Source organism: Opisthocomus hoazin, chromosome 1 (genome assembly GCF_030867145.1).
Source record: "Opisthocomus hoazin isolate bOpiHoa1 chromosome 1, bOpiHoa1.hap1, whole genome shotgun sequence".
Classification (NCBI taxonomy): Eukaryota; Metazoa; Chordata; class Aves; order Opisthocomiformes; family Opisthocomidae; genus Opisthocomus; species Opisthocomus hoazin.
The window spans coordinates 153,717,935-153,745,158 of record NC_134414.1 but is presented as its reverse complement, the minus strand read 5'-3'; the positions used below and the strand labels follow the sequence as shown (position 1 = coordinate 153,745,158).

Here is a 27,224-nt window from a genome sequence, read left to right as displayed (position 1 = left end):
TGGGGAGCCCAGAACTGGAAACTTTAAACTGTCTTTATCTCAGCCCATGAGTTTTCTCACTTTTACCCTTCCGATTCTCTCCCCCATCCCACCCAGGGGAGTGGGCGAGCGGCTGTGCGGTGTTTAGTTGCCGGCTGGGGTTAAACCACGACACACCATATACCCACAACTTCCCCACATCTTCAGTACACCTTCCCAAAAATGCTAGTTCACCTTACCTCCAAGACAGAAAAAAAACTCCATCAAACTTTCAAAGTCCTAATCTTTCAGTTCTAAAGAAAAGCTAAAGCAATCTGATGATAAGCGAACTGTATCACAGAGATGCAATTGCAAAAACTATTAAAGTAATGGTGGATTTTGTAACACCTTAGATCACGCTAATTTCAGACTGTTCTATGGAGAGATGAAAGAGCAAAATGCATTGGGAATCACAGCAGACAAAGGCATACTTCTTTCTGAGGAATCATACAATGAAAAAACATGACTAGAATACAGTTGATTCAAGATTGGGTGAAGAAATAGACCATGATGTTTACAGTTTAAAGAAAAGGGTATTTCCAAGTCTCATTGTCAAAACTTAAGTATTGTACAGTCCTTGGTGATGAGACCTGTTCCTGAAGGCAAAAACATAGCCCCAGCTGGAAATGCCACACTTCATCTCCAACCTGAGTGCTTCAGAAGTAAAAAGCCTACTCCCTGTCCCCTTCTCTGACTTCTGGTAGAAAAATACATGTAAACACCTTCAGTCACAGCTTAGCTAAGTCTTGAATACTAAGCTTGTCTAAACTACATGCAAACGAGCCTACCTAAAAAGACACCAAAAGGCAAAGATGATCTGCTTATCAAAAGCAAGTAACAAGAGATTTAAACCAATTAAAACAGTAATAATATTAAAACAGTAATAATATTAAAACAGCAATAATATTAAAACAGCAATAATATTAAAACAAACCCTCTTCTGAACACACACGAGGCAAGCAGTAGTTTTAAAATGCCCATTACCAAACAGGCATTTTCATTTCTTCACCCGACCTTAGGCGCAGAGGTCTGCAACGTTCAGTATGTCTGCACAAACATCATGTGTAAGATTCCTATTCAAACAAGAACTTTATGCACTCTCTGCTTGATCAGGGTTTAAAACCAAAACAAAACAGCAATTGCATGCTGACTAGAGAGTTATTTCTGGAAGAAAAGTAAGCCACGAATACTTGCAGAGGAAGAACTCTCTCTTTATCACTTATTAAAAAGTTGAAACCTCAGTTTCACACTTCTCTGTAGCTCCCTGACGGATGCGATGCCACTGCTATTGCCTCTTTACAGCTGTCAATTATCTAACAAGATCCTGATTGGTTTCACAGCTGTCACGATGAATACAGCAAAGCTGCCATGAAGCAGCTCTAACTCACTCCTCCATACATACCCTCAGGGAGCAGCTTCAAGAAGCTTGGTTGACAGTCGCAGAGGAGGAAGCCCAATTCCCCAAATCAAACCAGGGGCAGAGAGAGGAGAACAGAGACCGGACTGTGACGAGGGTGCGGAGCTTCCACAAAAGTGACTCCTTTCTCCCATCAGCCAGAATATGAAAAAAAAAACCACCCAACCCCAAACCACAGAACCTCCACAGCAAGCTGTCATGAGAGTAACCTCCTGCCTCTTAGAAATCCAAACACCCACCCCGCAGACGTCAGCAGGACCTGGCTTATCGCAGTCGTTGGATGGCTTTAACAGACAGGTGCCTTGCCCTGTGCAGCCATTTCTGGCTAGCATGGCCCGGCACTGCTTCAAGTCCTTCTCAGTTTGCAGGGCGCTGCACTTCCAGGGTGCCGATTTTATTCTTTTCCAGATCGGTAAACAAGTCTACCGCAGTTTCTTCAGACTAATGACTACAGTTCAGCTGCTGTAAACCTCTGTCCATCTGCTTTTCTTAAGCCAACGAGAACAGGGAGGCCAGCTCTGTAAGCAGAGAGGCTGCTGCAATCCACAAATACACGCTATTACATTTGCTGAGTTTCAGTCTCCAGCACTGTTGGCTTGGCGTCCTTCACAGCACGGAATTCACAAAACAAATAGTGAACTTCGTAACTTCACCTCTACTTTCGTGGATAAACTTCTTCATACTCCTGCTGGCACTGCCTCTGCCTCATTAAGGAACTGCTGACACCTCTTCTGAACTCAACGCATCTTCTTCAAACCAATTCTGCTTGCATAGATGTTGCTTATTAGGGAGGATGCATGCATGAAAATTTGATTTATGTTTCTTCAGAGTTCAGCTGTTCCTGCTGTTTATCTCTGTCTAAGGTAACAATTAGCCAGTAGGAAAATTACTATGGTGTCACAAACAGAAGATTACGACTTCAGGGAGGTGATCAAACAGCGGGAGATCATAAGCACAGAAGAAACAAAAATGCTGTTCAGATACAAATGTCCTTGGCAATAGACAAAGACGAGAGAAGAGAAAAGAAATGACAGTCCGGCTGGTTTACAAACTGAACGTTTCTTCAAGATGTCTTATTAAGCCTCATCCAGTATAGAAAAAAATCGCAAACGCACACGTCACTGCTTCAAGATTCATCTGAAGAAATTACAGTGACAATATTCTGTGACATTACATATGACAGCAATATCTGTGCTGTCGTTTGAACTAGGCTGAACAGCAAGTTAGAGCCAAACGAACGGTTTATTAAGAACAGGTATGATCATTACTTAATAAAATGAACTAATTGGGAAACAGTTTCTCTCTATGCTCCAGACCCAACCGAACTTTTGAAAACTGGGGTTTAACTGCCACAAGAGGAGTAGGAAATGTTACACAGGCTATTTAAATAAGTATACTTGTATCTTTGCAAACAGGATACAATATGGCAAACAGATGCACAGGGAAAGAGAAGGGAAAAAAAAAAAGGGTATGGAGGACAGGATAATTTTTGTTTTCCAGAGTACTGAGCGACTGGAGGCTGAGCAGTTGCTCCAACCTAAAACACCTTTACTCTAGCTTTCATCGAAACACCCTGGTGTTGATGAATTTTCTAAACCAAAGCGTGGCTGATTAACTGTTAGGAACTGACCTGTTTCTCCATCTAGTAAGAAAAATTACAAGTAAAGAGTGGAATGATGGATGCAACCACCACAGGCAATTTCCCCCCAGACAAACTGGGGAGAAATAGTTACCGTAGTTAAGCTTATGGCATTAAAAAAGAAAAAAAACACAAATCCTCGGTTTTCTCACCGATTGTGCCCTTCGAGACAAGAAATTTTGTGGAGAAGGGAAGCGGGATAAAAGTTCTCAGCTGCCTGAAGTGACATCCCGCGGTCAGGCGCTCGGCTGCCCCAACACCCGCGGCAGCGAACCGCAAACTCCCCCCCGAGCCCCCGCACAGCCCGGGGGCAGCGTCCGGCCCCTCTCCTCGCCCACCACGCTCCGCTGCCGGGGGGCTTTCGGCGGGGCAAACACCGGCTCCGGGGCACCTTCCGACCCCCCCCCCGCCTCCCAGCACCGGTGTGGCCGGAGCTGCCGACCGCCCACGGCCGGGGGTGGGGGGGAAGGGAGAGAAAGGGGGGGGGGGGGCGAGGGAAAGGGACGGGGGGGGTGCGCTTATTTTTTATTAAAAAAAAAAAAAACAACACAACAACAAAAAAGAACCGACACAAAGTTGCAAACAACAAGGGAGCGGGGAGAGAAGCGGCCGGGGCAGGGCGGGCTGTCCGGGGAAGTTGCCCGGGAGCCGGGGGGAGGCCTCGGAGGGGAGAGAGCGAGCGCTGCCCCCGCGCCGGGCCCCGCGCCCCGCCGGCAGCCAGGCCCAAACATGGCCCCTCGCCACCAGCCCCGCAACTTTACCCCCCCCCCGCCATCCCCGCCCCGCTCACCTCTCATCAGGGAACAAAAACTGCAGGCAAGTAGGCTGCGCAGGACGGCCCCCATCTTCCCTCCCTCCTCGCTCTCAGCGGCGGGGAGGCGGCGGCGAGGAGCGGCCCCTCCGCCGCCAGTTCATGCTTCCAGGGGGAGGAGGGGAGGCGAAGGGCGGCCGCGGAGATTTTTTTTCCCCCCCCCCCTCGCCGGTCCCTAGCAGGCCACTCGCCCCGCCGCGCCGCCGCGGGAGCGGGCGCTGCCCTCCATGCCGGCCGCCTCACCGCCGCCGCCGCTCCCCCAGCCCAACCCCTCCGCTCGCCCGGCCTCCGCCTCCGCCGGGCGCGCACAGGCGCAGGGATACAGCCGCCCTCCTCCTCCTCCTCCTCCTCCTCCTCTCCCGGCTCCGGAGCAGCGCCCGCCCCCCGGCACCTCTCCCGTCAGGGAGGGAGCGGAGGGGCGGGCAGGCGGGCGGTCTCACGGACGCCCGCCGGGGGTCCGCGGTGGGGCTGGGGGAGAGGAGAGGGCGGGCGGGGACGCGGTTCCTCCCCTGCATGAGGGGACGCAGCGGGGGAGGGGGGGACGTGGCCGCTGTCGCATTCCAGCGGGACTACTTTTCGCTCTTCGTTTCCCCCTCCGCCGCCTGCGATGCGGCCCGCGGAGGCACACCGGGCCGGGGGGGACGGGACTACTTTCTGCCACAGAGCGGCGGAGGCGGCACAAAGGCGGCGGCCGCTCCTCCGCCAGGTGAAGGCGGCCGTGGCGGGGCCGGGCACCTCGGGGCACCTCAGGGCACCTCAGGGCTACCGGTTCCTCCCTGCGAGCGTTGCCCGGCCGCCCTCGGGGCGGGGGGGGTCACGCTGGCACCTCCGGGGCGAAGGGTGCGGGGCCTGGGGCCTGGTCGCGGCGGCCCCTCGGGGCCCTTCGCCGGGGCCCGGGTCACGCTGGCCTTTCCACCTTTATCGGCCTGCGCTGCCCCGCCGACTGAATTGGAAACAAAACTGGGGGGGGAACGGGCTGTAACAGTAGAGTATCGCTCGCGGGAGGGGGGAAAAAAAAAAAATAAAATAAGCAGTAGGGTAAAATTAATACCCCCAGCGTGGAGATTGGAGAGCGGTAATCCTGCGCTTTCCCAGAGCGGAGCTGGCAGGCGTTCCTGATCAGCAGGGCTGGTGTGATGGTGTGTGGTTTGCTTCCCAGCGCTTCTGGGGGTGGTAGGAGTTTTTTGTCCCCCTCACTAAATGGAATGTAGTGAGCTGGGTTTGTGCTGCCTGGAGTAGTAGCTACAAATCAATTAAAAAAAAAAAAGGTGAGTGGTCAATGTGTGGTGTTTAAACATAACTTATTCTTTTCCCCTGTTGCATCCATGTAAACGCACCCTTTTCTTTCTGAAGAAGCTAGAAAGTTACGATTTTGTGATATACCCTCACTTAAAAAAGCTTCCCTCCTTCCCTGCTTTGTTCATTCCTAAGAAAGAACACAAAATGCAGCTTTCTTGTATTTCCTCTAGATTAGAAAATCTGCTTCAGGATTTCTACAAGGAACTTTGAGTCGAAATGTCTACATCCCATTCTCCTTCCCTCGTGGAGTGTGACAGCTGGGTAGTAGGGTAATGATATGAGGCAGAACAACTTACAGCAGAATTTGAGATCTTTACATTCAGAAGTCTGTATTATTTTCAGGATTATTAGAAACTTATGGAAGCATTTACCTTTTAATTTCATATCTGTTGAACACACATTTTCATAGCTTTTCTTGTGATTACAGTAGGAGATAACATCTGGGCCAGATTAAAGGCCCGGGCGCCGTAGACTGACTCTTAACATCAGGCTCCTGGAGTCATATGATAATAGCAGACTCCCAGCTTTTACTGGGGAAAACCAACAAAAAAATCCAGAGCTTTTTACAAAAAAAAAAAGTACATTTCCAACCTTTGAGGTTGAAAAAAAATATTTTGAAAGCATGAACAATATGACTGGACAGCAATACCTGCCTGAGGCCAGGTCTAGGTTACATAATGTTGTCCTGGACTCTCAGCTGGGTGAAACAGCCTCCCCGTTACTGCACTGGATTAGCAACCTCCAGCAAGATCCACATGGGTAGTGGAGGGGAGGGGCTTCCTGTGCAAAAATGTACCTAGGCAGTAGATAACCCACATCTGACCCTTGTTGTCACCACTAGATTTTGCAGGAGCAGGCAGAAGGAGCACGCCATTATGTTTATTTTCACCCTTTAATTGGAATCAGAGAATAAAAAGAGCTTGGGGAGGGTATGCATTTGTATTTTTTCCTTATGCTGTGCACTCAGAAAGTTGCTCAATGTGCCGTTAACCTCTTACAAAGTATGGCAGATCTGTAATGAGTTCTTCATAGCTTAATCACGCAGTGCATAGCTGAGGAAAACCTCAGGCCTGAACGCCTGCATCACAGAACACATTTCTCTATGTGCCGTTCCCTCTCACGTCTTACCTGGTTCTGCTGGAAACACTCTGGTGTCCTGACCGTCTCCCTTGGGAGCACAACCCCCTGCCTGGTTACTCTTACTCTTAAAGACATCTTCCCTGCTGTCAGGGCTGACTGGTTTTATTTTTAGCTTTCAGGTATCACATGCTGTCACCCCTCACACTGGTGCATTTCACCGTTCTTCTATAATTCGAACCCTTCCCTTTCCTGCTAGGATTTCCTCTGAGCCATTTAACGATTATTGGCTTTGCCTCCCCTGTCCTAGCCCCTTCCCCCCCAAGCCTGCATAGAGGCAACCCTCCTCTCTCTAGTCCAGCCCAGGTAGCCTTTTTTGAACCCTTTCCTCATCAGTGCTTAGGATTCAAGACCAAGCCTATGTCCTAGCTGTTTCTCAGCTTCACTTCCAATCCATACACATAGAATTAACTTCATAGCAGAGGTTTTTACAAAGTAAGACAGAAAGCAAGACTACTGCACACAGAAAAGCCTCCGACAGGCAAGGTTTTTCCGAGATGATTATGGGCCTTTGTTTGAGCTTAAAGTCAAAGTAAATGGGAGTGGAGAGGGAATGTCTCTCTTTTTTCAGTAAGAAGCTCCCCTTGTTGGATACAGTTATTTTCATTCACCTCAAAAAGAGAAACCTCGATTTGCCGGCTCAAATCCAGTCCAAGGCTCCAACTGCTAAGAAACCTGCACAGCTTCACCCTTACATCCGGCCTTGGGTGGTGGCTCAGTGATACAAGAGCTTTCAAAGGGGTTTGGGGGTTGGCTTTTTTTATACTCGGGTTAGTTCCCTGGTTTGGTTGGCGGCCCAGCCTCTCAAGCCCTTGTATCAGCACGCAGGAGAGCAAGGGACGGCAGCTGGAGCTCCTGAAACCAGCAGCGACTGCCAAAGTCACTCTATCTTTCAGCTGTGCCCTGAGTTCCCGTGGAGTCAATGGGATCTTTTGTAGGACCGGGACTGAAGTCCCTGATGAGCAAAAGCTGTTAGGAGAAGATGGCTGCTCAGCAAATGAATTTGTGGCTGCCCACATCACAGAAACCACTATCATAATTAGCTCTCTCACTGGATGTCTCAACAAGAATTAATGGGCATGGTGTGGCGAAATCCTGGTCCCTCTGAAGTCAATGGCAAAACTCTCACCAACTTCAAAAGGGCCAAAGTTTCGTACTGAAACTCAAGTCCTCTCTTGCCCCCAGCAGGAAAGTCGTCAGCACCGTAGCTTAGGAGACGGGATGTGAAGTAGCGATGACTTCACCAGTGATGCCCGTTACAACCGTTTCGGAGATAAAGTAGGACACCCTGACTCGTGGCATCACCGCTTTGCCCTTTTGCCTAGGTCATGCAGTTCATATATTTATGAAGAAAAATGCTTCGTCCAACTCTCCCCCAAAACAAGGTCAGCTCTGAGAAATGTCGTATGCCTGACGAGGTTTATCCTCTTCTCCAAGAGTGCAATGGGTTCACCGTGGTGTTCCTCCTTCGGTGAACAGAGTACCAGATCCTCTCGTCCTTCCTAAAGTTCGGTTCAAGCAGACGTATTTTTGCCCTGGCTTTTACTCCCATACCGTATGAATTGCACCTTTTCACCAGGGCATAGGCAGCTTACGAGCAGATTTCCTTGGACTGATAGTCATGTCTCTATTCCAGAATTTTTCTCCAGGCCGTGAAACCTCATTTGCCTTTGCAGTTACTGTCTGCAGGGTTTCCCCCCACTGTCTGGCAAACCGCAGCAACAACTCACACTCCCACTACTTTTACACCAATTTTCCCATTAAATATCCCATCAAGTCCCTTTTTTGTCACATACACAGCTGCCTCTTCTTGTGTTTCAGTACTACCTTATTTTTCCCCCTGTTAAGTATAGTACCCGTTCTTTCTTTCCCATCTCCTCTACCAGAAGAGGTTGCTTGGTGCCCAGGATGAAAACTGCATTTCTTTGTGGCTAAAAAAAAAAAAATCCTTACAACAAAAACTTCACAGAGGAGAAAGTGCTCGAGTTCAGCAGCCCATACAGGCAAGCTAGTGCAACAGGAATCGGGCGATATCCCCGAGAGGAAATACAAAATAAGATGACCTGAAAGGCTTGGGCATTTTCTTTATGCCTTTGGAGAAGCGTTTGGACTCCTGCTGATGGTGTACCCAAGGTCAGGCTGTCTAGCTACTACCTCTTTTCTCCTCTTCCATCTCCCTGGGAGCTGAAAACAGCACTGCCTGAGGACAGGCTGCTCCAGCGGTCATGTTTTCAGTGCGAACCATGTAGGGTTCTGATTTTAATTTGGCACTGCCCACCAGACCACAGGGCAAGTCCAAGACTTTCCTTATGAATATCGAGCCGTGGCTACATTTCAAAGCCAAATTATAAAAATGTCATTTGAGAAAGTTACAGTTCTAAAATTTGTAAAGTACTTTAATGCTAGGTCAATACAGCAAAAACATCCTTTTAAAAGAGCTCACATTTCGGGCTGACAGACAGCAAAACACTATTTTGTTTTGGTTTGCTCAAATTTTCAAAACCATTCAGCATCTGGGCTCTATTAATCATAACGTGCGTGCCTTTTAAGCAATAACAATTCAAGAATATTTCCTTTTCAACCCCCTTTCATGGAGTTAAGCATTTTGCAACATGCATTCGTAATATTTACCAATTCTGCTTTGCACTGCAGCCTTTGAAGTTTAAAAATTAGTTACTGGTAAAGCATCGTACATTTGCTCGCGCTCTTCTAGTCACAGGGATTAATGACTAGAATTTATGCCTACGGTCAAGAAAGGTAAGTCCCTGTGCCACAGTAATTAGCAATCTTTCCTGCAACAATTTCCACTCTTTGTGTAATGTCCACGGTGTGACACCATCTGTGTGTAGGAAAGAGCTCGTCTGCAACTTGCAACAGCCGCTTCGGGGCTAAAGTGCTGTACCATGGAAGTGCAGTTTATGGCAAGCAAAGAGGCTCATCCCTCTCCAGTTCAAACTCTGGCAGGAAGATTTGTATTTATATTTCATATTTGTATTTTATTTTTAATGATTTTTATGTATTTTTATATTCTTTATATTCATATACAAATTAGTCTGCAATTCAGCCAAGACTCTAAGCACCTCAGGAATATGACTCTGGATCATCAACCGTGACCTCTCTTCAGAGGTGGTGGTTTTTATTGGCTCTTGGGTGGGTTCTCAAAACAAGCTGGCAAAGCAAGAGGGGTTGGTGGGAGCAGAAAGGAGTGCCCTCTGATGGTTAATCCGTAGGGTTGAGGTCTGCGATGTTTTAGGAAGCCCACCTCTTTCAAGACATTTGTAAGGTCACACAAATGCAAGACGTTGGAATGATTTGTTATTTCAAGGGAAACCCAAATCTTTTTTACCCTCTTAATTGCTTTATAGGTAGCAATTAAAAATAAGGATGGAGGCATATTCTTGGTAACATTTTCATTAAATTACCATTACCCAGGATTTCTCAGAGAAAAATCGATCCTCTGACAACTTGGAACCATTACTCCTAGTCTATTGGGTAAGTTTTATGTTTTGCTTGGGAAGTGTGTTTCAAGGCCTGGAAAGGCAGCATGCAGGACACGTGTGAGTCCCCAGTTTATTTCAGAATCATAAAAATGGTCATGAATGCCCTAAAGCATGATACCATTCATGAATGAGTAAAGAAAATCCTTACTTTTTTTTTTTTTTTTTTACTTTAAATCATCTAATCACAATGCGAGTAATAGTTTTAATTAGTCCTTGCTCACTTCTCAACTAATGAAATCCCAAGATAATCAACAGTGGCTGATTCTACAGTCTATCTTTTTTTAACAGGCCTTGCCAGCAATTTAGTTCGTGAATTTCTGGTTTATTAGAAACGCGGTCATCTTTGATTCAGAGCTACAGGACTTGGAGGGCATGGCTGAAGTGGAAACCGAGTGCCAAATTCTCCCGCCTATCCCGCTATCACAGAATCACAGAATCACAGAATCGTAGGGGTTGGAAGGGACCTCTGTGGGTCATCTAGTCCAACCCTCCTGCTGAAGCAGGGTCACCTACAGCAGGCTGCACAGGACCTTGTCCAGGCGGGTCTTGAATATCTCCAGAGAAGGAGACTCCACAGCCTCCCTGGGCAGCCTGGGCCAGGGCTCCGGCAGCAGCACCAAGTGCAGGGTATGCTGTCGCCACCTGTGCCTCCATAAAAGATACTTGAAGTGCAGGCACAGGACAGCAAAAAGCTCCGCACACGCTCGCCCCAGCCATTAGCTGAAGTGTCTCCCGTTGATTTCATCGCCAGGTAGAGCCGGAATGAATGCGGGTCCTTAAGCTTGCACTGGCCCCGTAGATAAAGGTTTCCACGGCTTATGGCCAGTAACTCATTCTTCATGTGATGAAGGGATGGGAGAGGCAATTATGTATGGCTGAAGTCTCATTTGCTGCTTTTCCATCTCCATTAGTTCTTTGAATAATTTCCTTAAGGTGTGGACTTCGAAAAAGACTCTTCCAGTACAGCTGACAACTAAATGTAGACAGGTGACAAAGGAAAACACAGAGAAAAGCATATCCACTCTCCAAATGGATTTGTTAAAACAGTTGTGCCTGTTATAAAGATATTATTGAGGGATCATCATATTCCATTTCTGAATAATTAGATTCTATTTTCTCCTCTCAAGGAAAAAAAAGTGATTAGAATGAGGCTATCCAATCCATTCCTTATCCTTCCTTCTTCCCCCTCCCCAGTCAAACCCACAAAGACAGTATTTGGTCACATGGATCTTTGAATAAAAGACAGAGAATTGTGTCTGAATAGCCCTGACTCATAAAGCTCCTTCCAATGCCTTTTCCAGCATCAGAGCTTTGCAGTTAATGCAACTTCTACTAATTTTTTCCTTCCTACAATTGTGAAAAATCTAATACCTTTAGAATGATCTGAAAAGAGCTTATACAGAACAAAATCCCCTTTTAATCTTGGCGCATTAAGAAATCTTTTCTTTGAACAATACGTTTAAAATGCTATTTTCCCCAAACACACTTTTTTTTTTTTTTTTTTTTAAGATAAGTAAAGCTCTGTGTGTTGAAAGAAATGATGATTTAGAGTCCTATCTTCATTTGTGGTTTAGGAATCCTGGCACTTTAACTGGAGGAAACATTAGTGAGGGTATGTGCTTCCTGTGGTACACTGTGGCAGCAGATCATGAACTCAGTATATCAAAAGGTATTCCAGTCACCACCTTAAAAAAAACAATGGGAGCCAAAGACACAAACCACTTAAAAACAGGAGAAAAAAAAAAATGTTTACAGAGCATCACATATACCAGTTATTTAGTTGTTGCTCCCACTTTGTGTACGACCCCTCAGTTACAGTCATAGAAACACAGAATTACAGAATCATAGATTCACAGAATGGTTTGGGTTGGAAAGGACCTGTAAAGCTCATGTAGTCCAACCCCCCCACCACAGGCAGGGACTCCTTCCACTAGACCAGGTTGCTCAGAGCCCCATCCAACCTGACCTTGAACGCTTCCAGAGAGAGGGCATCCACAACTTCTCTGGGCAACCTGTTCCAGTGTTTCACCACCCTCATCACAAAAAAATTCTTCCTTATAACCAATCTAAATCTACCCTCTTTGAGTTTGAAACCATTGCCCCTTGTCCTGACACTGCAGGCCCCTGCAAAAAATCTCTGTCTTTCTTATAAACCCCCTTTAAGTGCTGAAAGGCCGCAATCAGGTCTCCCCAGAGCCATCTCTTCTCCAGGCTGAACAGCCCCAGCTCTCTCAGCCTGTCCTCACAGGAGAGGTGTTCCAGCCCTCGGATCATTTTCATGGCCCTCCTTTGGACTCAGTCCCACAGGTCCATGTCTAACAGGTCCAGAACCCTAGAGCTGGATGCAGTACTCCAGGTGGGGTCTCACCAGAGCGGAGCCGAGGGGCAAAATCACCCTCCATGACCTGCTGGCCACGCTGCTTTTGGTGCAGCCCAGGATACGGTTGGCTTTCTGGGCTGCAAGCGCACATTGTCGGCTCACATGTAATTTTTCATCTACCGGTATCCCCAAGTCCATCTCCACAGGGCCGCTCTTAATCCATTCATCCCCCAGCCTGCATTGATACCAGAGGTTGCCCCGACCCAGGTGGCAGGACCTTGCACTTGGCCTTGTTGAATTTCATGAAGTTCACATGGGCCCAATCCTCAAGCCTGTCAAGGTCCCTCCTGGATGGCATTCCTTCCCTCGAAAGTATCAGCTGCACCACTCCATTTGGAATCAACCACAAGCTTACTGAAGGTGCACTCAGTCCCACTGTCTATGTCATTAAAAAAGTTACTGAGTAGTATTGGTCCAAGTATGGGCCACTGAAGGACACCACTTGTTACTGATCTCTTCTTTTTATTATTTTTTCCATGAAATATGTGCCATGGTTTATACTTACATGAACACAAAATGTTTGAGACTCGTGCCTGTGGTGTAGCTGGAACACTTGTCATGGCTCTTTGAGACAAACAAAGGACAAAATCATTTTTTTCTGAGGTACTGGTTTTTATTTCAGTCGATTCAGAAGGACATCTTCATGAGCAAAAAGCACTCAACATTATGCAGCCCTGGGTCCTTGACGCATGGATCACCCATTTATTGTTTTGCTACATAGATACCATTTCAAAAGAAAGTTTAGAACATCAAAATTCAAGTTTAAAGTACTATTTGGTTTTAAACAGGAAGATGTGAAAACTAAAAAGCAAAACACAATTTAGCACATACAAAGGCAAATTCCTTTTTTCTTTCCCTGTGCGAAACCTCCGCCATTGAACAACATCGGGTAGACAACGGAATGGCTGTGCAGAAAAAGAAGGTAGAGGATAGATACTGAGTTGTCACAACTGTTGGTAATAGGGTAAAATAAGTATGATTTGAGCTGAGTTAAAGATTCAAACAAGACTGGTTAAATTTTAGGTCAAAAGCTAAATGAGAAACACGCAAAGTCTTTCCTGGAGAGACCCATCTTGTTTTACCATTGTGAGACCTGGAACCAAGGTGGTTTCTGATTAGGACTTAATCAACATACAAACAGGTGAAAATCAAGAAAGGAAAAAAAAATGTGGTCAGTTACAAAGCTATAAAGTTTACCCCCAAACCAAGGCTTTTCTTTTCAACTCACCTTTTAAGCCTACTCTCATTCTACAGTCTCAGCTGGAACGTCAGCGTTCGTGCGCAGCAGAACAGGTACAAGCACCCATGTCTCACTCGGGGACAATGACTGCCTGCCAGCTGATGCACGGTAACGTGCTGCTGTGCGAGGTTGTAGAGACCAGCTGCCACATCGACCCACTTCGACTCCATCTGATTGCTGCCCCAGATAACCTTCTTCTATGTTCCGAACACCTGATGTTTTACAAAGTCAGGAGATGCTCCAGGTAGGAGGAAGTAACCTGCACCCTAGCTGCTTGTAGCACTATGCACTTTATTGGCTGCTCTTTTTGCTGTTGCTGGTGTATGCAGACGGAGTGCCTGGAAATCACTTTCGTTACCAGCTGATGGTGTAGCCATTGGAGATGTCTGCTGTGATACCCATTTTTGGCGACTGCAAAAGCATCATGGCACTTGAACTACCCTCAAACTCACCCTTGAGATGGACTGTCCAACGTATTTCTGGGATAGCTCACACTCTCTCTGCCAGATGTAGCACGTGGATAGGCTTCAGCGTTCAGGCTTGTCACTTTTCAAACTCTACCATCCTTTGCAATGTTCACTTGAGTGGGGGCTACCCTTGCTTTACGTATTTTTCAGTGTAGGAAAGCCACGTGTGTGTCTTGTTTAGTTGGGAGCAGCAGTGCACGAGCTGTTCTCACTTGTTTAAGACTATACCTCACAAACAAATTATTTTTTGCTGTTTCTAAAATGGAGTGCTCCATAAAGGCAACATATAGCATGTGCCAAATCTGGAGTCTTTCCCAAAGTAGTGCCTGAGTTGTCACATGGCAGAAAAACATTTGAACTCCTTATTTTGTGCCCTAAAACAAAACAAGAACAACATTGTCGTATTTAAATAATCATAAGCAGCTAGGAAAATGGTCTTCAGATTCTTTCAGAAATTTTACCTCTGGGCTGAGAAGTCCTGTCATCCTATAAGGCAATTGTTTTGGAAAGTTATAAGCCACTAAGTGGGAGGACTTGACTAATGGCCATCAACTATGTGCTGGAGGACCTCCCACTGACAGCAATGGGAGTTGCACGCAGAAAGACAGAGCAGAACACGGCCACTGAAGTAAAGGGATCATCTCATTCCTGACTTGGGCTACACAGGACCTCAGTAACATCAGCGAAACTTGGATTTAGGGATAGGGAAAAAAGGCGTGCTCATAAAAGGAAACAGAAAAACTTCTTTGGAAACTAACCAAACAGCAGGCAAACCCACAGGAAATCTCTGTCACAGTGAGGGTTTTTCTACCATCTTCCTAGCACAAGAATAAATGTTTGAACTTTGTGCAAATTTTTAATCTAGGTGATGTTGAGAAGAGTTGAAGGAGTCACAATGTCAAAGTCCAAGCACATTGATTGCATCCTTCTTTCAGTGTAAGTGGGGGCACAGAGAAAACCTGGTGCTGCTCCCAATGGCTTTTCAAAGTTCAGCCAGAACTCAGCTGTCTCTCTGATGTGGCAGGTACCAAAGCATCTTAGAAGTACTTATACCTTACGTAGCCATCCTTACCGCCCTAGCATTTTGAAGAAACACCTTTGTGGTCTTCAGAGTGGCTGCTCAAATCACCAAGTGTTTCAAAACATGCCTATGGTTTAACCAGTCTACTCTAAAACATCTTGAAGTTGTTCTGGGTGTGAATTGCTTGTTAAATCTCCAAGAAAATACAGAGTGTGTAGACTATTGATTATTTGATGTTGTCAGTATGATGGAATTTTCGATTTTCTATTAAAAACAAAGCAAACCAGAAAGAAGAGGGATCAGAACTCCTTTGGCATGGCGTACCTAAACCCTTTTGCCAGTTATGACAATGACATTTTATAGGTAGGAAGGAGAGAGGTAACAGAACAGAAGTTAAGGCACAACCCTCCGGATTTTTTTCATGAAGTAAGCCAATATGCAGAAAACAGTGATCAGCATAATTGTACTTAAATGTAAAAACACATTTATTGGCTGTTTATAATATCTACCAAACACAAATAGGACAAAGAGCAGCAGTTTTATGCTTTGCACTTTGATATCCCCAAGAAGTGTAGAAACCTAAGAGAAAAAAAGCCAATTTAGACTGTGAAATTATGAGTGAGTGTAGGCTGCCTGAAGATGAAGAAAAATTTTCAACATATCCCAGTCCTTCAGGGGACCTACCCATCTAGAGGCTGGTAAAGCATCTGGGAATAGCATGGACGCTCCTGAAGGGATGTGCCAGGCTTTTGAGTGACGAGGGGATGCAGCTATCCCACAACTGTCTATGAACAGGGAGGCAGAGAAGTGTGTTACCTACACGAGAGCGTGTGCAATGTGTAGGAAGGGCCCAGCAGTCGAGGCCGATTTCAGGAGTGTGACAGAGCACCAAGTACAGCTCCTCTGCGTGAAGGGATACTGGTAGAAACTGTTGACTGCAATAACAGTACTTTAAACTCTATGTTGGTATCGGCATGGAGCGTGGGATGGTGGGATCAAAGCAGTATCAAACGGTGTCATCAGATTCAAATCCACTAAGATGGCTTTGTAGGAGGAAGGAGAATAAGCTTCAGTTTTGAAAATGTCTTCTCATGTAATCCTTTTTTGGTTTGGTTTATTTGTTACTTTTTGTTAGTTGGTTAGTAATTTACTTGAAAGGATCCTGAATATAAGCATTTCCTGCTCCTACAGGAATTACAGTAAATGGAAGCACTATTTGAACAGAACAGGCTGTACTGAGTTTGCAGCCCTTTGAGGTACGGACTATGCACGCTTCTGATCCATCTCAAACAGATCTGCAATTTATTTCTTTATGATTGTTTGCAGTGGTTATAAAATTTGGGCTTTCTACCTGTCTTACTGTACAATACCGCAAACCGGTTCACGCCAGTCTATATTCACACATCTTTTGTTTGCTCAGAAGGATAAAACAACAACATGAAAATGAGAAGCTACAGCATTTATTACACTCTCCGGGTGTTTAAAGGCAATCAGCTTTTGGCCTCATGCCGTAACGTAACTGGTCACCTTCAGAAAGAGCCACCCAAGTGCACCGGTTGTCGTCATATCGTGGTGGCTAATGATTCCGTTACATGGGTGGTGCACAGCTGAGACCGTAGGAGATGTCACTGGTAAAACAGAAGAGTGCACAGTAGTTTTAGGTAAAGTGTGTTGAAAAGCATAACAAACTGGATGGATTTTTTTACAGTTACTTTGTTTTACTCCTCTCTGTTTCATAACACAAGAGCGTTGTGCAGACAAAAAAATTAGCTCCAAAAATGCATAGAATTAGGCACCATAGTTGAAAGAGTGATGATGGGAAATCTCTATCTCCTACTCTGTTAACTGGCAATGCCAATATGTGACTAATAATGCAATCTGATTTAACGTTACTAAAATAGAGGAGATAATGTGGTTAGCTTTGTTGTCTTTTCCAGCTGTTCACTACCACTGTATGACATAGTAAGTTTTAAAAGTGTGTGTATATAATCTTCCAGCCAGAACCTTCCAATAAACAAAACAGCTTTCCTATCAAACATTTTTGTAATCAAAAAGCTATTGACTGGAAAGTTAAAAACCGAGCTAATTGAAACATTTTTGCTTTGGCATCCTCGAAACTTGCCAGTTCTATTTGATAAGCTGTTGTTGCCCTCTAGTGTTCGCACACAGCTTGTAGAGGCCCTTCCAGAAAGATCCAAACCAGTGCCGAACAATTCCATTTCTTCTTAATCCAAGACGACAAATGGATGGCAAAAACATGAGAAGTGTTTCAGTACACCTGCCTAATACCTACTTTTCTTTGCTCAAGCAAAAAAAAAAAAGGATTTTTAACGTAAGAATATTTAAAGATGTTTGTTTCACTCAAAAATTGTGCAAGGCCACTCAGCTCGGCATCCTCACCAAACTAGTCATGGTACCTCTCTCCTTTACTTCTGCCATTCGCCATGCCTGATATACATTGCTGTTTGGGTTGGGGGGCAATGTTTCTAATTAAATCAGCTCAATACATGCCCAGTGCTGTGAACGACCCTGAGATACGTCTGCCTGCCTTCTCTTGAATGTATCTCTACTGTACTGTACCGTATCAATTAATACCAACCATCTCTCCCCCCAACAAATCAGTTATTACAGCAGAAACGCAGTGAGGATTCAGGGACTGTTCTCAGCACCTCTCCTGCAATAACTGCCGTGATGGCGTCAGCGACGTAGAAGGCTTCTCACAAAGCTGCAGTTCTTTTGGAAGAAAATTATGGTCAGCCTCAGATCTGTGCCTACATTTTTACAGCCCACAACTGGGCCTAGTATTTATCATTTAATTAACTAATTTCCCAGAAACGTTGTCCCCCCCTTGTCACGTTGCTTGACCAGAAACCTTTGAAAATAGCTATGTAGAAAAATAAAAAATAGAAAGAAACTTAGGTTACAAGCTGATGAACTTGAGATACTTTTCTTTTGTAATTTTGTTCACTTTTAAGAGGTTATCCAGAATGTTTTTCATTTAAGCATTGCCAGGCTTAAGCAATGTAGAAGACCAGCTGGTTTTGTATCTGTAAAGCAATTTGCAGCCCCACGATAACAAGAATTCAACTTCTTGACATAAGCAACACTGACTTTTCTTTGATCTTCGAATAATGGAATTTTCAGAGAATTTTCTGCATAAAGTCATTGTTAGAGCTCTCAGAAAACTTGCCTTGAGGCCATTTTTGGACCACGCCTGCTTTTCACCGCACTGAGCTTGACAGATCCAAGAACCTCTTGGACCTGAGTCATGTTTCATATTTTGTAATGGAATTATTTCCTTGTATTCATGAGGCACCCTTCCTTCTCTGTCTTGATGTTTGTTGTTGATTATGCTGCCTGCCACACAGATACTTTGAAATATAGTCTCTCATCCTAGAAACAGGTTTAGACTGGGTGTATGTGAAGGGAAATGTGAATAATACAAACTGGAAGTTGTGTAGCAAGCAGTAGATGCTCACACGTACTCTCACTTGCCTCTTGTTGCAGAGTTGGGGACACACACGGAGCAGCTATGCTTATTGCCAGCCACATGAAGGTGACCCTAGAGATGAAGAGGGTGTGCTCTGACAGACAGTAACAGCTCCGTGTTCAGGAGGGACAGCAAGTCCAGCACTGTTGCAAGTAGCTTTTTTGAGAGCCACCAGCCTCGTGACGGAAGCAGGAGAACACCGGAAGCATGAAGATAATGCCACCTTGTTCCTCCGCTCCTGCTGACTGTAGGTAACTTCTTTGAGGTTGGCACCTTCCTACGACACAGCCACCATTTTCCTTTATAACTTTTTTACCTCCCTTTAGAAGTTTAGCAGATGGACTCCACACCTTTCCAAGTGTCTTCTGACAATAATATAGCTGTCGTTTTTGCTAAGCCCCCTCCCAAGTTTCTGCCTGCTCTGCGATCAGGTGTTGAGTCTCAGCTGTTAAGGACTTTGGTGTGTTAGAACAGATTCTCCCTCGTGCATACGCCAAGTCACTTGGTCATGCAGTTTTTCACAAAAGAGCTTGATGGCAGCTTGCTTTACTCTGATATGAGAAAACTTTTTCTCTCTGATACATATTGCAAAAAACCAATGTGCTGCAGGGTGGCAAGCTCTTTGGAAAGGCAAAGGTTTTCAGCATAGCTTGTGATGAAGAAAAAAGCATTAAAGCCAACTTTCCTTAGCTGCATGTAGTTTGTGGATATGTGAGCCAACTGTGTTATGCGTGCTACAGTTTTTACTGCTTGTACCTAAAACCATTCGGATGCAAAACTCTACTACCAAGCACCCCTTCAAGGCTACAGACAGAGCAAACAGGATTGTCAGACCTAACACTGTGGCATTTGGGGGCAAACAGCACTGAAAACGCTCACGCACTGCATAGGTACTCAATTTATTAGATTTACTTCTATTCCAATAATCTTGTCACAGTACAGATTAAGCTCTTCAAATGCTTTTTTTCTCCTTAAATATAAGACCTTCTGAGCTTAACTTGGATTTTAGTATTTATTTTCCAGATTTAGTAATAAATCAAAAATGATAGACATTACAGTTCAGCGTAGAAAAAGCAGTTCTCTTCCCCACGGAAGCCATCTGCCACTTTCCCATCAGTGGCCAAAAAAGGAATCCATCCTCTTCCGAGATGTCAGTATCCACTGTTCCATTTCATAGTCATCCTCTCAAAGATGAGAGATGCTCCTCACAGTCTTATTCCCTCTCCCCATCATACATCAGCATACATTCCATTGATCAAGTAATCCAGCCTGGTATAATGCCTCTTCTGAAGGGATTCATGTATTTTCTTCCCTGTCAGCGCAATAACTAGCAACAAGAATATCACCCCAAAAAGCAAAGCTGCTACCAGGCTGCTTTTTTCTCCCAGCTGAACACCACCCTTCCTTCTCAGAACACCCTCTGGCAGGTAGCTTTCCGAATCAGACAGGTCATAACCCTGAGGGTCGTTTTGAGAAGACACTGGGGAATCACTAGCAGGCAGGGCGGAAGCTGAAAAAGAGAGGAGAGTTACATGGCTGGTATCGTTGGAAGAGACAACTGTTGGCTCAGGAGGGATGGCTGGAGTTCTCAGCCCCGACGGGGCAGTAGCAGAGCTGGAGCTCGCGGTCACCCGCTTGGTTGTAGAAGTAGAAGCAGAAGTGGTGGGACTGGAAAGAGGAACACGAGGAACAGCGATGCTGGTGGCAGGGATACCAGGCTTAGCTTCAGCGGTCGCAGCAGGTGGAAAGGTGGCTGTGGTGGTGGTGGTGGTGGTGGCAGCAGTAGGTTTAGCACCGCCGGGATGCAGAGACGTTGTATGAGATGCCAATCGAGTGGTACTTGTAGGCAGAGCAGTAAGAGTAGTACTGCTGGGTTCAGGAGCGCTGGACTGAGTAGTGGGGAATGAAGCAGAGGGGTTTCCAATTCGCACAGCAGAAGATGTATTTGGCGGCAGGTTAATTACTTGCTGCCTTGGGACGGGATCTAAGCTCTCAGGATGTGTTGCCCGCTGAGATTCAGGAAAAACTGTATGAAATTCAGTGTTGCCCAAATGCTTGCCCACGTGGCTGGGGAGTTCAGATGCCTGATGAAAGACAGACTGCTGCAAAGCAGCGGTACGATTCTGATGGCTAGTCCGACTGCGAGAAATAAAGGCTCCAGCATCTGAAGATGCAGAATATCCATTTGAAGAAAAGTCCTCACTTTTGACGGATGTATCCTCTGGGCCATGGGTATCTGGAAACAGAAAGGAAATACCAGTATTTAATTATTAAATCTATTTTTGACTACCACAGGCTTATTCTGTTTGTATTTCTTAGTAAGTAAGATATAAGGGGAGAAAGTAATGACTAATGAAACAGAGGCATCAAGATCTTCCTTTCTTTAAAATACGCCGACTGATTTTTAAATTCTCTTTGTGTCTTCAGACCTGTCAGCCTCAAGCCTGGGCACATCAGACCCTGACTGCAACTTCTTACAGAATTTACCTGTGCCGAGCGATCATCCCAATCCGATTGTTTTGTGCTCATATTGCATGCACGTAAGCATTTATTTACCAGTGAAAAGCAGAGTGAGGAGGCCCATTGCCTTCAAACCACTCTCAGCCTCCGTCAGTTAAGAAGTAGGTATTATCAGCCTTACTTTTATTTGTCAGATGTACACATTTCCACCCAGCCAAGATGATTATAGGCTCCCTTTCCTCGTAACAATGAGGCACCCTGTGATTGCCTGACACGATTCAATTCACATACAAAACTTATAATACAGGTGGCAACAATATCCCCATTTTACAGGCCACTTTATACACGTGCTGATTTGCAGGGAAGAGCTGAGCTCCTACTGCCGTGCTAGAAGACAGACACTGCTCCAAGAATCTCCAAGGTATTTGCAGTGGAGACCTCCACAAGAAGCAGACTACACTTTGTACTTACTCCAGAAGTCGATACGTATTCCTTGCAAAACATGGGGGTGAATACCATTAAACGGATTTTGGAAGCAGGGCAACAGTGTTATGTGACAGAAATCCCATGCAAGCGATAACCCTAGCAGCTACCTGATTCTAGACAGGTATTACAGAGAGACTTTGGGTGGGCACGAGGTCATGGAAAGACTGTCTAATTGCTATCATTCAGATTTTAATGTATAAATATGTAATTTTATAATTATATTTATAATTATTATATGTATATATTATCATTCAGCCGCCACACAGAACATTTAAAAGGGAATACGCTCTCAAGTAGTTCTGACTCTCACTCATCTCTTTTTTTGTAGAAACAAAGAGGTTTGTTAACAGCACTGGAATTGAAATAAGTAACAGAAAGTCCATGACATTTTCGTTATCACTTTTTTCTCAAGTAGGAACTCTTATCTAGAGGGATGGATATATTTCAGCTCTATTATACATGCAAAGAAGCCTACTTGGCTGCTGTTATAATACATATCTCCAAGCCTTAAGACTCCACAAAGAAATGAAGCACAAAAAAGAAAAAACAAACCAAAAGCAATAGACCAAAAAACTGGCAATGCTTTAAACAGGAGCACAGCAGATACTTCACTTGAATCACAGACATCAATTTTTATCCTAACCTTCCAGTCAAGCACCAGCTTGTTAGCAAAGTAAGATCCGAAACAGAGATAACAGGCTCCAACCGCAAGGTTTGACAAAAGCCATACTCCGAGAGAGCGGCTTTAAATAACAAAATGTTCAGATATTGCATAACATAGAAATATATTATATACATAATCAGAAACTGTGTGGTCGGAGACAGCCAAACTGCTGCTGCAGCTCTGGACACGTTTCCACACCGGCGAGGAGATGGCCTGGCACCACCACGGAGTCAGCCCCAGCTGGCTTTCTCCCTGCTCCCGACGCTCACAGAATGTTCGGGGTTGGAAGGGACCTCTGTGGGTCACCCAGTCCAACCCCCTGCCGAAGCAGGGTCACCCAGAGCAGGCTGCACAGGACCTTGTCCAGGTGGGTCTGGAATATCTCCAGAGAAGGAGACTCCACAACCTCCCTGGGCAGCCTGTGCCAGGGCTCCGTCACCCTCAGAGGGAAGAAGTTCTTCCTCGGGTTCAGCTGGAACTTCCTGTGCCTCAGTTTGTGCCCATTGCCCCTTGTCCTGTCACTGGGCACCACTGAAAAGAGTCTGGCCCCATCCTCCTGACACCCACCCTGCAGATATTTGTAAACTCCCAGGGACGCTCCCCGCCGTGCGCTTCAGCAAACAGCGGACGTAGCGTGACAGCTACAAAGCACCTGCAGCCTGCGATTCCATCTTCAGCTCGCTCGCCTGGGCAACAGCCAGCAAGGCACTGAGCACGCACGCAGCGGTCAAAGGGCGGGTGGAGGGCGCACAGGGAGGCTACGTGACGAGTCCCGTACAGAAGTATCACCGCTGCTCTGCAGCGCTCAGATTAATTCACGTGACTGCCTGCATTAACTAACTCTGCTCCACATTTTCAGCATCAAACGTTGATTTTACAGAATTCTTTGTCTCCATTTTAGAGTACAAGCTCCCAAATGCAATTGCTTAAAACTGTCGTGTGCAGGGTACAGCTGGGGTGCTAGGATAGATATCCTCATGGGTAAGAAAGAACGAGGGCACCGCACATGTCAAACTTTAAAAAGAGATTAAAACACCAAAGTGGTCCTGCTGATCTCTCAAATCCAATACGCTGCGTTAGAAACCAAATTTGAGGTTGTCACTCGTAAAAAACAAACCAAACACCTGCTAAGCATACTTTCCTAGCAGCCACCAGTCTTGCCTGGGCATCTTAGTGGTGTGGAAGCGGCAAGTGCCACAGAAGTACGTGGACAGCAGAAAGCAGAAATGTTATTCCTTTTTTAGCAATAGCTCTTTGCCACAGGGACCAGAAAGTGTTTTACTTCCCAAGCCACAGGCTGTTTCCATTAGTTAGCAGCCGCAAGAAGAGTTTAACAAAGAAAAAACAAAATGTCATTGCTAATATAGCGTCAGTATTTTAAGTTGCTTTATTACCAATAAAGTATCTTTCCCCCTTTTAGCTTGGTTTACAGTGTAACCACATGCAGATTCTCCTATGAAAAAATAAAACTTGAAATGTTTGTCAGTACCAACACCGCTCAGGTGCCACCTTTGAAAACTTCTTAGGAACATAAGGTAAATAAGTTAGCAATCATCGTCCCAAAATTCAATGTTCACAGAAGCTAAAAAATGCAAAATGAAAAAAGAGATGGCATGTGCAATTCAGTTGTTAAGTGAGCGTTATACTACATGCAGGACAAAAGCACAAGCACGATTATATTTCTTGTTTCTTTGTTTGAAATCCCTATATTCTTCTAGGGAAGAAAGAGCCAGAGAGAAGAACAGTCCCAATGATAATTTTACAGGCATGCAATTCATCTGCTGCACACTGCTTTTGCCCAGTGCCTCTGTGACTGTGTTTGCTCAAAAATATTTGGTAACATCATGTGAATAACCTTTCCGCGCACCCCGCTGACGCTCCTTGCGTAGCTCCTCTTGGAAAAGTTCTCTGTCAGCGAAAGTTCAGTCCCTAGAAATACAAAATTTCTGCTCTCTCAAGCTGCCACACTGAAAGCACCCTGTGAACTCTTGGCAGGAGGACAGCCGAATTACAGTTTCTTACCTGAGCCATTCAGACAGGTCTGGTGAAAGTCAACGTCGGCCAACAGGAAGACTTGCTACCAAAAACCCCACGGCACACGACAGAGAGAAATTTCTGAGTGTGCAGCCCCCATGCCATAAAGCTCTGAGTTTAGACAGTTCTACATCTGCGCTTCAGGTTCCCTAACTGAAAGCAGAAAATAATGATGACCATTGCCAATTCCTCAGCAACATCACAGCGGTGCTCCGAGGCTTGCCCAATGTTTCTGACTGTGTGTATATGGTACTCTGTCCAGTTCTGGGCTCCCCACTTCAAGAAAGATGAGGAGCTGCTAGAGAGAGTCCAGCTGAGGGCTACGAGGATGATGAGGGGACTGGAGCATCTCTCCTACGAGGAGAGGCTGAGGGAGCTGGGCTTGTTCAGCCTGGAGAAGAGAAGGCTGAGAGGGGACCTAATAAATGCTTATAAATATCTGCAGGGTGGGTGTCAGGAGGATGGGGCCAGACTCTTGTCAGTGGTGCCCAGTGACAGGACAAGGGGCAATGGGCACAAACTGAAGCAGAGGAAGTTCCAGCTGAACCCGAGGAAGAACTTCTTCCCTCTGAGGGTCACGGAGCCCTGGCCCAGGCTGCCCAGGGAGGCTGTGGAGTCTCCTTCTCTGGAGATATTCAAGACCCACCTGGACAGGGTCCTGTGCAGCCTGGTCTGGGTGACCCTGCTTGGGCAGGGGGTTGGGCTGGGTGACCCACAGAGGTCCCTTCCAACCCTGACCATTCTGTGATTCTGTATTCGTCAGTATGGCGTGGATCCTTTGAATACGCAGATGGCTACAAGGGCACCGTATTTCCAATGCTTTCAGTGATACCCTTCAGCATTACATATAGGAAATTTCCCTTCTTGAATATATCAGCATGGAAACAGCTTCTTTTTAGTTTTAAGAACGGGAAAATTATAACAAGTTCTGAATCTAATGTGAAGCAATTTCACAAGGGTCAGGATGTTATTCCAACTGGGAAGCCGGGCTCCTGGGAAGCTGGGAAGCAGCTCAACACACACCTGCCCATCCGTCTTCCACAAAGCAAAAGAGCAGCATTCTCAAATTACAGTGCTTGGCTGAGAGTATTTTACCAAAAACGCAACCCCCAAACGTTTCCTGGTCGCTACTGAAAACTCACAGATGCAAACGTGACCTCATGGGGGGACTGGTGGCTCTCATGATTCTTTACCTCTAGTTATCTTGTAGCTCACAAATCCTGCCGCAGGTTTCATCGGGCAAGCCTCGGCGCTGGGGCAGTGGAACAGGTAGCAGTTTGGATGCGCGCTTGTCCTTCGAGTATCAAAAATCATCAAATTACACTTCTTGTCTCCTGCAAAACACGGTGTTCACATGTTTCAGCAAGAAGAACTTTTACTGCATCTTGATACTCAGCTCCAGTGTGTTAAATTAATTCTTCCTCGTGTGAGTCAGAGGAAAAGTACTAACGTATAATCACATTCCTACAGGAAAAACAACCCAGGGCTGCAACAGAATGGCCCAGGGCCAATACACGAAGGTCACACCTTCCTCTTCCTGTACAGACGAACTCGACGAGCCGAATCCCTCATCCTCCCCTCGCCCGCACCGCACCGGCGCCCCTTTATGTCACAATTTCTCGCTCACAAATCCTGGTAAATCTGAAAGCCTCCTTGCCACACTCAGGAGGAAGGAAACGATTTGCACGCTTTTCCCTGTCGCGTCCCAGGAATCGCTCGGCTCGCTGCTGCCCGGGGGGTTACTTCTACGCGCTGCTCTACCTCCCACCGCTCCGAGAGCTCGATGCAAGCCAGCCGCCGCAGGGAAGGGTGATGGAGGGGATTGTAAGAAACGTGAAACTGTAACAAAAAAGCCTTAATATTTTCTAGTTTTTAGTAGTCTTTAGTACTGTAACTTGTATTTCTGCATGCAGAGTGATCTAACGATGTAGCTGTTACACTAATCCTTGTTTTCTCATTAAGGAATGTAGTGGAAGGACATGGGCACAAGTCGTTAGACAAAATAATTAAGTGAAACAAAAGTGGTCTTGGTTCTCAGCAAATCATTGGGATAACTGTGGGATAAAAGAGACTCCTAAATAACTCTACTCCAGACAGCTCGGCCTTGGGAGGGCAAATGCGCCAAGCTCCAGAGATAAGGAGGCACCCAGAGAGCAACAAGCCCAGAGCCAAACAACCTGGAGGACACGATGGACGTGATCCTAGAACTGAGTCTGCGCAGAAACAAACGTCAATCAGCGAACAGCGTGATGAAGAGGATGGGCCTTCATCTTGGGACCCCCGAAGACCACCCAGGGATGCTAACGGGCATGCGTGGAAGATATTTACATAGGCTAATTAGTTCTTAGAAATAGAATTAATATTTACATATGTGATTGTATTTAACCTGAAGCAACAGGGTGTCTGGCGCGCACGTTTGGGGGAGAAATAAGGAATCCCCGCTGAACAGCGTACGTTGTGCTGTTCGGTTTTTCCTACTCGATCTTCGAATCAAGGCTCGGCGCTCTCATTTTTTTTGGCTAAAACTAAACTCGGCACAAACTGCGAGCTACTTGGTCGCACGTCTACTAAACCCCGCTCGTGCACCTTGGGAGTTCGGGCATCGGAGAGGTTTTAACATCCAGCACGACCGCTGTTTCGCTGCAACCGGTTTCCCCCGCGCCACGGGGTCCCGCGTCGAGAGCCGACGCCGCGCCGGGCACAGGGGCAGCGGGGAGGCAAAGCCAGGGGACAAACCAACGCCACCAGCCTCGGCCCTGCCACCCGGCAGCGACTCGGGGCGCGGGGCCGGTTACCTGCGACGCGGAGCCGCTTACCTGCGAGCTTCTCGCCGGCGCAGCAAGCGCGGAGGCAGGCGGCCGGGGCCGGGGCGTAGCGCGGCTCCGCGCCCCTGACGCCCCCGGCCAGGGCTGAGTTTATCTCGATGATGGCGTCTCCCACCTCCTCCGCGGAGCACTCCCGGCCCAGGGACGGCCCGGGCACGGCGCAGGCCATCACCAGCAGGCAAACCGGCCACCGGCTGCCGCCGGGAGACATGGTCCCTCGGGCTGGGGGGGGGGGCTGCGCGGTGCCCGGCTGCCGCCGGCCCCGGGGAGCCCCTTCCCGCAGGCGCTACCGGACCCTTCCGGGCCGGGAACCGGATTCCGCGGCCGCGCCGCCTC

The 27,224-nt window shown here is 46.4% G+C and overlaps 2 protein-coding genes across 5 annotated transcripts in view; both read right to left on the bottom strand.

Annotated features, from left to right (window-relative positions):
• The window catches only part of LRP6 (LDL receptor related protein 6), a 136,419-nt gene extending 132,306 nt beyond the window's left edge, over positions 1-4,113 (bottom strand). For all 3 annotated transcript variants that reach the window (XM_075442162.1, XM_075442170.1, XM_075442179.1), the window contains exon 1: positions 3,865-4,113. In XM_075442162.1, the coding sequence (XP_075298277.1) occupies positions 3,865-3,919 (55 nt within the window). In that variant the 5' untranslated portion in view covers positions 3,920-4,113. The remainder of the gene's footprint in view (positions 1-3,864) is intronic.
• Positions 4,114-19,312: 15,199 nt separating this feature from the next.
• On the bottom strand, positions 19,313-27,224 carry MANSC1 (MANSC domain containing 1). 2 transcript variants are annotated; one of them, XM_075442143.1, is made up of 3 exons: positions 26,859-27,224; positions 25,257-25,397; positions 19,313-20,655 (listed from the first exon to the last, which is right to left on the bottom strand). In XM_075442143.1, the coding sequence occupies exons 1-3, from the start codon at positions 27,097-27,099 to the stop codon at positions 19,649-19,651; spliced, it is 1,389 nt and encodes a 462-aa protein (XP_075298258.1). In that variant the 5' UTR covers positions 27,100-27,224; the 3' UTR covers positions 19,313-19,648. The 2 variants fall into 2 exon arrangements, with proteins under 2 accessions (XP_075298258.1, XP_075298263.1); XM_075442148.1 differs by having other exon boundaries at positions 26,880-27,224.